General features: G+C 32.5%; 1 protein-coding gene across 1 annotated transcript in view; it reads left to right on the forward strand.

Annotated features, from left to right (window-relative positions):
- The window catches only part of P5CS (Delta[1]-pyrroline-5-carboxylate synthase), a 205,535-nt gene that overhangs the window by 147,409 nt on the left and 44,887 nt on the right, over positions 1–13,239 (forward strand). The window contains exons 7-8 of the mRNA XM_075308092.1: positions 1,427–1,619; positions 10,622–10,863. Coding sequence (XP_075164207.1) covers positions 1,427–1,619; positions 10,622–10,863 — 435 coding nt within the window. The remainder of the gene's footprint in view (positions 1–1,426; positions 1,620–10,621; positions 10,864–13,239) is intronic.

Raw genomic sequence — 13,239 nt, forward strand, 5'->3', positions numbered from 1 at the left:
ACTTATCACAAATACATTTGCACACGATTATTCGTCATCTTATAACCTTTCATTTGTGTATCAACAACGTTATAATCGGACGTTTCTAACTCGAGATATATTGTGTTTAGTGAAAAAGGAGCGAAAATTTAAAAATAACGGGATATATCAAAAACGGTTCCATAAAAAATTTTTAAACATTTTTTTTTAGATTTCAGCAGCTTAAAATACACAAGAAAAGTTGGTTTTTATCAATGGTACATTTTGAGTGTAAACTAGTGTAATTGAAGACGGATTAAGGGGTTGTTATTCTTCGGGTATTTTCTCACTAATATAAAATAACAAATATTTTATATATTTTATTTGTTATTTATTATATTATTTTACTAAATTATTTTTTGATTATCTCTCCGTATATCATAACAACACGATTCCAACTAAAAAAATAACCCATGCGCAAACATATCGATTACATTGATGACAGGTATCGATTACAGCCAGATAAAAGAAATATAGGAAAAAACTAAAATATTTTTGTATGCCAAGTGTTATTCGTATGTATGATAAGCTTTCTATAATAAAGGAAGTCAGAATTATCATTTTATAAGAAATTTTACTAAATTTAAGGAAACTTGGTTTTAGTACGGTTTTTGTTTATTTTTACGAATGCTTTGTTATCAGTGAATAAAATTTTCTTTTTCAGTAGTAAATTCTTATACCCAGCGACGAAAACAGTATTAGTAATATTCCATGCCTTATTCTACTTAATGAACTATTCCTAACTGCTTTCAGTTTAGGATTTTTTTACTGAAACAAGTAAATTTTATTATTTCACACAAAAATTTACCCTAATGGAAATAAAATGGCTAAACTAAATTGATGAACATTTTTTCCTTCAGTTTAGAAGACACTTTTTTCTGGGTGAACCTGAGCTAAATAAATACAGTCCACTAAAAGGTTATCTCAGCGTTATTCACTAAGTGTAACCTGAGCAGATGTTTACAAATTTGTTTCCCCTTGACACTTTTAACGAAGGACCTGGCGATAACTCCTAATGATATTTTTATATTTTTTGTAATTTCATTTACACAAAATAAATAAATAAAAATAAAAGCTACGCCAATTTTAAAGAAAATTGGTTAAAAATACACCAACTATGGGCAGATCGATGGTAAATATATACGTCAGATTTATCTGAACCAATTTGTGGTTATGAGCCTATAACAAATTTGAGGACGAGTAAAACTCAAATTGGCGTTTTTCTTGAAGACATTTTTACTTAGAGCTACGTGATTTCCTATCTATTCTGAATTTTGTATTTGTGAAATAAACAAATAATTGAGTCACCGATTAAACAATGGGTTTGGACCACCCTTTAGATACCCACAAATATTTTGACCGCTTAGTTAGTTGCTGTTTTATTAAAGTCAACATTTTTCTTTTCTAGGTTGGCACTGGTGGCATGGATTCAAAAGTTAAAGCTGCCACTTGGGCTCTAGACCGTGGCGTTAGTGTGGTCATTTGCAATGGCATGCAAGAGAAAGCCATCAAAACCATAGTTGGAGGCAGAAAGGTTGGAACATTCTTCACCGAATCAACAGATGGCTTTACTACACCCGTCGAAGAACTTGCAGAAAATGGTAAGTTTCAGTGTTGTTACCACCCACCGCCTTGGTAACATCCAATTGAGTTGCCATCGCTAAAGACTAAATTGCCGACAATACTCTGGACAATTGCACTGCTGTGCCATGCACATTCTCCAATTTGACTATTTCGACTTCGTCTGCCATGATTGTGTATTTGTCGCAACAAAAAATGTTCCAAAAACTTTTACTGAACATACAATGAACTTCAACATACGAGTACATGCATACGAAGAACAGTAGGACTCAAAAGTGATTTGACAAGGAGTTAGGTGATATTGCTTTTCCTTCCACGATGGGATATTCTTAGGAGTTGCATAGATAAAAAAGATTTACCAAATCGATCTATGAAGTTCAAAGTTAGAATATTTTTTTTTCTGCTGGAGAGAAACTTCCTTTGTAATTAGAATGATTATATATACCGCGGGCTGTACTGCGTGATTTTATAGAGTGTAAGGTCACTGTGGCTTTTCTCTCTCCTTATTGTCAATATTGAAATTAATGTATTGACAATGTTGGAGGCTCAGAATAGAGCAACATAACCTACTGTTGATTGGATGAAAATGGAGTCCCCAACCGACGCAGGAAGAAGTGTAATATTGGCAGTAAATCTGGAGACGATCGAGAAACTGCAGTCAATCATCGTTTTAACGTTGGTCTTAGCAGCGCTATCGTTAGACCAATAAAGGATATAGAGAAGAGGTTTAGGGCTAGCTCAGTAAGTAAATTATGTTTAAGATACTACAGATCAATCTGCATCACTGTTAGCTGGTTTTCACTAAGTTTTTCTTCCATTTAGTTGGACACAAGATAGACATCATGCAAGAACTGTGGATAAGAGGGAAAAAGATAGAGGGCGTGAACCATTGATACTATGTCTCATTTCGTAGCAATACAAATAAATTGAGAACTTGTATTTTATTAACGAAAAATATCTAGTGGTTCCGTTTGTATCAAATTTGTGGCTCGGATCAAACTGCACTGATTGTTGATCTGAGTTCTAGACAGCTGGTTCTATCTTTAGATAGTGAGAGATTTTGTAAAGTACTCAATAGAAAGGAATAGAGGCTTCATTGTACGCTGCGACGCAAACGATCACCACAAACTATAGGCAAGCACGGACACTAATCCCAGGGGAGAAAGTTTGATGGATTATTTTGTGGAAATCAGCTTCAAATCCACATAAGGGATTTCTCTTTCGAAACCCATATAAGGAAGGAAGTACTCGATTTAATTTTCAGCAACTTTACTAGAAGGTTGGCAGTCTCGAGTTGGAAGGTATCCAATGAAATAAGTTACCAGCTTTAGGTACAATATATAAACTGGGAAACTGGAATATAACAAAAAACTTAATAGTTTTGAGGAAGTGGAAAGTGGGGAAAACGAGGTCGCAAAAAAAACGTTCCCAAATCCCAGTCCTCCAGGGGATTCTCTTTATGATATATCTAATTACATCTTTGAATTTCCCTCAACTGCTAGTTCCATATCTTCTTTTATTCTTTGAATTTCTAAGGAGAGCGAAATACTTTTTATAGTAACATTCCTATGTAAAGGTGATAGATCTCTTCTTTATTGAGTAATCCTCTTCACATACATATGTTTGAATATATATGGTTAACATACATCTCTTGGGTAAGAGTTCACCTGTTACTCCATGTACGCCCTGATGAATATTGAAGGTTGTTAAATTCGCTTTTAATGTCAATAAGAAGCCACAAATATGTATTCATCGACAAATATTGAATCATCAATAGAGACGAGTAGTTCATGCAATGTGGTCTCACTATCCTGCTCTTCTGGAAAGAATGTAGTTGATTTGAGAAACATCTTGAATGAGTACTGCTTCTAAGGCCGATTGCCATCTAAAACAGCTTCCCCGGAAAAGCTTATTGGTCGAAAATTCTTCGCATATGAATGGGCGAATTATTTCGCAGCATAGATGAAGAGAATTATTGTCTCGGCTCACTTTCCAGGAACATATGATAGAGTCTTCGTATATTGGTAATAATAATACGAAACATTTCAGAAAATTCGCTATAATAAAAATTTCGTTATATTAACAAATGTGATTCATTGGCTCAATTTTAATGGCACAATTCGTTAATATAATATAAAGTTCATTTGCAAGTGTAGTTCTATCAGTTAATGATTGTATCTCCGCCAGAGTAATACCATCTGGTCCGGGTAGTCAAAACTACGTAAAGCTCACTTTATTGTAAATTCCGTAACAATCTTGACCGTCCGTAGTCTGGAAACTTTTTCAATGCAATCATTAATCAGGAGTTGTGATGAACTTTTCGTAGTTCTCGATTAAATCCTTCGAGAGTGTTCTTTCAGGAGTATCGGTCCCTGAGGTCAAATGGACTTTACCTTGATAGAGTGCACTCTGCAGGATTTTCTCATACTTATACTTATATATATAGACCACCATGGCGGTCGCGTTTTCCCTATGATCCTTTTTTACCACATGTGCCGTTTTGTGAGACATATTTATCTGGATGAATAAAGATTTTCAGTTATTTCGATTGAGTCATCCAGAACATTCTCCTCCTAAAATTCCCATGATATCGCAACAAACTTCGTTTCAAATTCGATGTCGGAAATTCCCCCATTATACCATCTGTAAACACACCTCATCTAGTATGGCTCAGTTGAATTATTATCAGTTTCGTTGGGAAGTCTTTACTTACTAACTACTGTCAAAGACTGAGTAGTCATGTGAAATTTCTAGGTGGGATGTCTTTTTTTTTTGCTCAAAATACATACAGGGTCCAGAGGGTATGCAGGTATCCATGTATGGTTTAACCGATTCGTATTAAAGCGACCTTTGATCTGCCAATGCAATTAGGTTAAATTCTTGAAACCAATCAGCATCTTGATGTTAAGGGCTTGAGCCCGGAAACGTGTGAGTATACGCCAGATATTGCGTTTTTATATGACGATTGCTCCCGTTTAGAAACGTCAACACTTCCTTTAGGATATGGCGTTTTCTAAGCATCAGTCTGGATTATGTAGATGACGTCGGATATTATGGAGATACGTCGACATTCAAATTAAAAAATCGAATAATAAACTACCACTCTTCCGCTCGACGGTTGAATAACACAATGAGGCGTCGATTAAAAAAATAATTGATCCAATCTATTGATTAAATTAACATCTATGCACAAAAAGCATCAATAATAGTTTTTTAAATGAAATTAAGTAAAACCAATTGAATGATTAATTGAATCAATGCGTTTATTTTTAATCAAAAAAAAATCACCCATACCAATTATTTTAATCAATTAGATCAAAAAGTTTTTTCATTGGCGTCGATATTTGTTATAAATTCCGTAATTGAAGCAATTTAAATCAAAAAATAATTGGATAAATTAATTTTCAGATTGAAATAATTATTTTTTGATTATTTTTCCAAATTCAATTAAATTTTTAATTAAAAATTTTGTTGATATTTTTCGGTGCATATTTCGATCTTGGTTTGATTTTTAACATGTACGACTATACAACCCAATGTTTTTAAAATATCCACTTCCCCCTTCAAATTCGCCAAAAGACTTTAGTCAAATTGGCAAAAATTTATATATTATTCCCTAAAATGTTTGTTCACCTTTAAATTTTTAATATTTTTATTAAATAAATACTGTTACCTTGTCCGGTGTACATTATAATGGGTTTTAATCATATTCAAACGAGCCCCCAACATTTTTGGATGATGACTGGCCATCTTTCGCATGAATTCTTCCGATGTGACGCTATTTCTGTATTTCGGTTATCATTTCAAAAAATTAAATTTTTCCTTAAGTTTTCGATTTAAACTTTTACGTAACGACGATTAAAAAATACTAGAATATATTTTATGACACATTTCTAATATTTATTGGAAATTTCCATCATATTATTTCTCTTTGTTGTGTTTAAGAGAACGTAAAACTCAGAAAACAAAGGATTTTTTTTAATGCGCAGTGAAAATTAAGTTCATCTATAGAACAGCATGTTTAGGTGTACAGTAAAAAAAATTAAAATAAAAGCAAAAAACTTCCAATTATTTTGTTGGGTTAATTTCAAAAGATTTTTTTAATAATTATTGCGACTTAAAGTAAAAAAAAAAACAATGCGTAAAACTTTAATAACCACTAAAATTCATTGTAAATCTACGCATTAAAAAACTATTTTTTTTTTGCCCTACTAACGGATATTCTCTGCTCTCAGATATTCTTCTAAAAATGTTGTACGACGAACTTAATCTCCTCCCAGTGTTTTCTTGTAAATGCTTTCATGGTTTTTAGCTGTTCCATGAAAATTGAAACTTAATTGAATTACACTCAGGCAAATGGCAAAGGACTAGCCACAAAACTGTCCAATTTACATACTCTGAGGATGTCCATGTTTCCGGCTCAAGTTTGTCTATTGTGTTGCCATGAAGGCCATAAGTAAAAGTATTTGAATTAAAATATATTCGTAATACTTCGTGAATGCTGTGAATGATGTATTCTAAGACATAAGGACAAATGAAATTATCGTTTATTTCTTTTTGTTTGCTCATTATTTTATAATGAAATTAAATAAAAATAAATTTAATATATGGCGAATAAAACTTGAAGCAATGTTTTATGGATTTCATTGACATAACGTAACTCAACATTCGCTAAAATAATGAAGAAAAATATTCCCGTAGGTGGGTTTCTACTAAAGTTATCCCATAGTCAATTGGCCCATGGGTCCATAGAGGTCGCCATCTTTTCGACAAATCCAGCTTTTCCTAAACCCACGATACTTAAAGATATGAATCCCATAAGAAAGAGGTTTAAAAACCACCCAGCTCCTAAGCTTATCCCAATGAAATCAGAGCGATTAACGGGATTAATCGCCAGATGATGTGCCAACTTCCAAAAGATCTTTTGTCTCCAAGTTACCCAAGAGTGCCTTGTAATGAATATAGTTGAGAAGGGAGTAGTGAACGGTAAAGTTCCAAATATCACCAATATGTCTTTATATAACACTGACCTTCCAACTATTGATTGGATGATGAGATGAACGGACCGTGAAGGCATTCGATATTCATACTGAACACAGCAGTGTTGCCATGTTGTGATTTTTAGACGTTTAAGATTTATTTGGGGGGATTTTTAGGGGGTAAATAATGGTATCACAATGGACTGAATAGTCTAAGTGAGCCTGATACATCGGGCTGCCACCTAACCTAACCTAACCTAGGGGTAAATAATATCTTAGACCTAAAAAGTGGAGAAATTCTCAACCAAATTCCGAACAATTCTGGCATGAATTTGAAGAAAGAAAAGATGCGGGAAGTCAACCCATTTTCCAAAATATAAGCAAGAATGCTTCAGCATTACTTTTGTAACGCTTTTTTAAATGCGGACAGACTTGAAGGATCTTTTTTATTGTTCGACGAGTTAAAAAGAAATTAAGAAATCGTACACCCAGAAAAAAGTGACCCCTTCTTTAAGTTAAAATGAACTCATTGTGAAGAAAGTTGAACTTCGTATAGCGCCAAAGACATTTTTATTTGTTTGAACGATGTGATTTTCGTAGAAATTAGGTATAATGCATTCCATATATTAGTTAACGTTTTCCTATATTTATGTACCACTATACTACAGAATGAAAAAATTTAACTAATTTGAATTCATATATGGAATGATTTTATTGAAATTTTTTCATTCATTTGGACAAATCTTACACATTTGTGGTAAAACTTTTACTTCATAATTCGAACTGCTTACCTTCGTTTTTAAATACAATTTTATTTATTTATATAGGCAATTTTTTCATCAATAAAATACACGTTTTATTAAGATATTAAATATATTTAAAGGGTGATTTGTTAAGAGCTTGATAACTTTTTTTTAAAAAAAACGCATAAAATTTGCAAAATCTCATCGGTTCTTTATTTGAAACGTTAGATTGGTCCATGACATTTACTTTTTGAAGATAATTTCATTTAAATGTTGACCGCGGCTGCGTCTTAGGTGGTCCATTCGGAAAGTCCAATTTTGGGCAACTTTTTCGAGCATTTCGGCCGGAATAGCCCGAATTTCTTCGGAAATGTTGTCTTCCAAAGCTGGAATAGTTGCTGGCTTATTTCTGTAGACTTTAGACTTGACGTAGCCCCACAAAAAATAGTCTAAAGGCGTCAAATCGCATGATCTTGGTGGCCAACTTACCGGTCCATTTCTTGAGATGAATTGTTCTCCGAAGTTTTCCCTCAAAATGGCCATAGAATCGCGAGCTGTGTGGCATGTAGCGCCATCTTGTTGAAACCACATGTCAACCAAGTTCAGTTCTTCCATTTTTGGCAACAAAAAGTTTGTTAGCATCGAACGATAGCGATCGCCATTCACCGTAACGTTGCGTCCAACAGCATCTTTGAAGAAATACGGTCCAATGATTCCACCAGCGTACAAACCACACCAAACAGTACATTTTTCGGGATGCATGGGCAGTTCTTGAACGGCTTCTGGTTGCTCTTCACTCCAAATGCGGCAATTTTGCTTATTTACGTAGCCATTCAACCAGAAATGAGCCTCATCGCTGAACAAAATTTGTCGATAAACACATTTCGAACCGAACACTGATTTTGGTAATAAAATTCAATGATTTGCAAGCGTTGCTCGTTAGTAAGTCTATTCATGATGAAATGTCAAAGCATACTGAGCATCTTTCTCTTTGACACCATGTCTGAAATCCCACGTGATCTGTCAAATACTAATGCATGAAAATCCTAACCTCAAAAGAATCACCCTTTATTAAGAATTAACAGCATCGACTGGCCTTGAAATACTAGTTTATTATTCCACTATTTCCAATTTCCATGTAATGTCATCAACTGCAAAACGCATTTTTCTTCTTGTACCTTTCACTTTTAATAAGTTGCTGCTTAACGATTTTGTCGTCCTTTTATAATTTCAATACCTACAAATATACAAAATCATAAACCATTTTTGTTACAAAAGGTTAGCGTCACTGAATATTACCTGATAATTGAAGATTCCAAAATGAAGACAAATGAAAGGGTTGTTATTCTGCTGGTGTTTTCTTTCTTTATACGCCATCACGAACATTGATAGATTTATCTTCAAAAAACGAAAATTGTTCTCACTAATTTAAAATAATAAATATTTTATATATTTTATTTGTTATTTATTATATTATTTTACCATATTATTTTTTCACAATCTCTCCGTATACCACAACAACGCGATTCCAACTAAAAAACAACCCACGATGACAGGTATCGATTACAGGTAGACAATAGAAATATAGGAAAATTTCCTATATTCTAACAAGTGTGTTTTCTTAAGTTTTGAAAGGATTGCATACTTCTTAGTACGAATGAACTAAAATATTTTTTTATGTCAAGTGTTGTTCGTATGTATGAAAAACTTTCTATTATAAAGGAAGTCGCAATTATCATTTTATAAGAAATTTTACTAAATTTGAGGAAACTTGGTTTTAGTTCGGTTTTTGTCTATTTTTACGAATGCTTTGTTATCGGTGAATAAAATTTTCTTGTTCAGTAGTAAATTCTTATACCCAGCGAAGAAAATAGTATGAGTAAAATTCCATGCCTTATTCTAGTTAATGAACTATTCCTAACTGCTTACAGTTTAGGATTTTTTTTACTGAAACGAGTAAATTTTATTATTTTTCACAAAAATTTACCTTAATGGAAATAAAATGGATAAACTATATTGATGAAAAATTTTAGTTTCGAAGGCACTTTTTTCTGGGTGTATGTTAACTTCAACTGAAAGCATTTTAACTCACATTTTCATAAAGCTCCGTTAGTGTTAGCTAACGAACTTCTATACCGTACTACGGATATATCTCTCACCTTGGCTACACCTTCCATAGGCCCGTGAGGAACAGCTGAAAATTTTTCAGGTAAAGCTAACCGGAGACAAGATATTTCCATTTTACATTATTTTTGAAGTATATTACTAGAGGATTTGTTTTTCATAAAATTTTGAAAACCATTTTGATTTACATTACTAAAAAGTTTTTGGGGGTTTTTGAAAAAAAATAGAACAATTTAGGGTTTTTTTCTTAATATTTGGGGGCAGATTCAGAAATCACCTGGCAACACTTACACTTAGCCAAGTCCAAAATAATGGCAGACGTGCCAACCGCTGTGGAATACACACTAGAGAAGCGAACACAGTCTCCTTGGACTAAGGATTATTTTCATACTGGACCGACGAATACTATAGGGGGTTTCCCAGGCTTAAATCATTGCAACGAAAGAGGCGGTAAATTCGTTGAGCCATAAGATTCCAACTAATTGGGATTAAACCCATAACCCCATTGAGCATTTCACCACGGTAGCTCACAAATGCTTGAATTCTGTGTTGCTCATATTACTTCAAAGGAACCCCCCTGCTTTGCATTCTCCTTGCACATATAGCAGGATAGTCACAACTAAAGGGCTTGTCTGCTATCTTTCATTCGCATCACCAGATTTACATTTTCCTTCACGGTATTCGTTTTGTTTGATTTAAAGAAAAAAACCCATCTCACTTTCCATCACCAGACATTCGTAATTCAACCGCAAAGGCGTTAGTTGATTATACATGCATACAAGTCATTGATCCATTTAAAATTCGGCTCTTGCATAGAACCTCATCATAGTTTTATTATCATCATCTGAAGTTGCATTGCAAATTGTTCTTTTCCATGTTAGTTGCTGCATTGCCACCATTTAATCTTGGTGGCTGTGCCACATCATTTATCACGGACTGAACTAACATTTATGTTGAAATGCCACTAAAGCAAACTAAAAACGGAAGACGGCAAAAAATTTGAAACTTTTTTTATGAAAACAATTGTTCACGTAATTTTTTTGGTTTTTTTCTTTTCTTCTTCTTTCCATTGCTTTTCACCTCCATGCTGGATATGAATGAATTCTGGATGGTTTTCTTGTGTTACGGTATTCACATTGCGTTTCCCATCTGTTCCGGATGCTGTGGATGGTATAGCACGCATTGGCAGCCGTCAGTTGCAAGGCTTGTCAGCGGAGCAGAGGGCCAGTGCTGTTAACACTTTGGCTGATTTATTAGTGAGCCGTGAGTCGTTCATTTTGGAGGCCAACGCCAAGGATCTGTCCGATGCCCAACGCAATGGCTTGGCCAAGCCATTGTTGTCACGTTTGTCCCTGAACGCCGGCAAATTGAGAAATTTGTCAGTCGGATTGAAACAGATTGCAGAATCTAGTCATAATGTAAGTCATTTCTACATGTCTTGTAATTGTATTTAGTTTGCCCATTGGATCTATGTCACAGCTATATATTGAGGGTTTCGTTTATTCTTACCAACAATGATCAAGAAACTTAATTGAGTCTATAAATAATTGTGAACCGATATGAATCAATTTTCTCATGGTAATTGGAGAGCCAAATTTCAATCGCATCGGAAGAAATTATCTCTTCCAAAAGGCTCCAGAAATCAAATCTGGGAATCGATTTATACACCGAAAGAATTCTCTTCGTTAATTTTACGAAGAATTCTTCATTAACTATTCTTCGTAAATTCTTCATGAAAAGAACGAAATTTTCATTAATTTTTGTAAATTTTACGAAGAACATTTTACGAATATATTATTCTACATTATTCTATTATTATTCTATTCTATTCTATTCTATTCTATTCTATTCTATTCTATTCTATTCTATTCTATTCTATTCTATTCTATTCTATTCTATTCTATTCTATTCTATTCTATTCTATTCTATTCTATTCTATTCTATTCTATTCTATTCTATTCTATTCTATTCTATTCTATTCTATTCTATTCTATTCTATTCTATTCTATTCTATTCTATTCTATTCTATTCTATTCTATTCTATTCTATTCTATTCTATTCTATTCTATTCTATTCTATTCTATTCTATTCTATTCTATTCTATTCTATTCTATTCTATTCTATTCTATTCTATTCTATTCTATTCTATTCTATTCTATTCTATTCTATTCTATTCTATTCTATTCTATTCTATTCTATTCTATTCTATTCTATTCTATTCTATTCTATTCTATTCTATTCTATTCTATTCTATTCTATTCTATTCTATTCTATTCTATTCTATTCTATTCTATTCTATTCTATTCTATTCTATTCTATTCTATTCTATTCTATTCTATTCTATTCTATTCTATTCTATTCTATTCTATTCTATTCTATTCTATTCTATTCTATTCTATTCTATTCTATTCTATTCTATTCTATTCTATTCTATTCTATTCTATTCTATTCTATTCTATTCTATTCTATTCTATTCTATTCTATTCTATTCTATTCTATTCTATTCTATTCTATTCTATTCTATTCTATTCTATTCTATTCTATTCTATTCTATTCTATTCTATTCTATTCTATTCTATTCTATTCTATTCTATTCTATTCTATTCTATTCTATTCTATTCTATTCTATTCTATTCTATTCTATTCTATTCTATTCTATTCTATTCTATTCTATTCTATTCTATTCTATTCTATTCTATTCTATTCTATTCTATTCTATTCTATTCTATTCTATTCTATTCTATTCTATTCTATTCTATTCTATTCTATTCTATTCTATTCTATTCTATTCTATTCTATTCTATTCTATTCTATTATTCTACATTAACTTTTCTTTGTAAAAAGTTCTTACTTTTAACGAAACTTTCTTTAAATTTCATGACTTTTGTGATGCATGTCTATGTCATTTGTGTGATAGGATGTTATGAATAAGAATGAGGCAACCAAACTGAAAATTATTCAAAAACTTAAGATGTAAAGTAGTGATGACATTTTTCAAACTAGGTACTACAATCAAATGCACTTTGGACTTTAAAATGTTTTTCTAAAAGTTCGAACTTTTTTCACAAATGGTACGAAAGATGTTTATAAAAAGTACGAAATTGTTTCATTAAAAGTACGTAACAATTTCATAAAAAGAACGAAATTGTTTCATAAAAAGTATGAAACTTTTTCATAAAAAGTATGAAGTTATTTCTTACAAACTACCAAAAATTTGGAAGAATATTCTTCATGAAAAGAACGAAATATTTCGTACTTTTAATGAAAAATTTCTTTGGTTGTCAAGCAATGACAAATTTCGTACTTTTAACGAAATTTTTCGTTCTTTTTACGAAGAAAATTATTCGGTGTATGGGGGCTATATATAATTACGGACCGATATGAACAAATTTTTGCATGGTTGTGATAGAGCTTGTAGTAACATCATATACCAAATGTTGACCGGATCCGATGAAATGTGCTCGTTCAAGTCAACGCTCCGCAAGTCAAAACTGGAGGCGGCTTATATGAGGGCTACACCTAAAAGTTGTCCGATATGGCTCATTTGCAATTCCATATGTTCTACATTAATAATCAGCTACACTCAAAATAGTGAACGCTACACGGAAAGAAAAATCGTTTGGAATACGTATACCCAAAAACGTTTTTCTTTTGTTAGTTTTTGTTTTTTGAATTTCTTCGAAAATGTCAAACTTTTATCACCAAAAAAAAAAAATTGTTTGTTACAAAATTTTTATTTTTGCAATAAAAAACAAGTAAGGAAAGTCTAAAGTCGGGCGGGGCCGACTATATTA

Source organism: Haematobia irritans, chromosome 4, assembly GCF_050003625.1.
Source record: "Haematobia irritans isolate KBUSLIRL chromosome 4, ASM5000362v1, whole genome shotgun sequence".
NCBI classification, from domain to species: Eukaryota; Metazoa; Arthropoda; class Insecta; order Diptera; family Muscidae; genus Haematobia; species Haematobia irritans.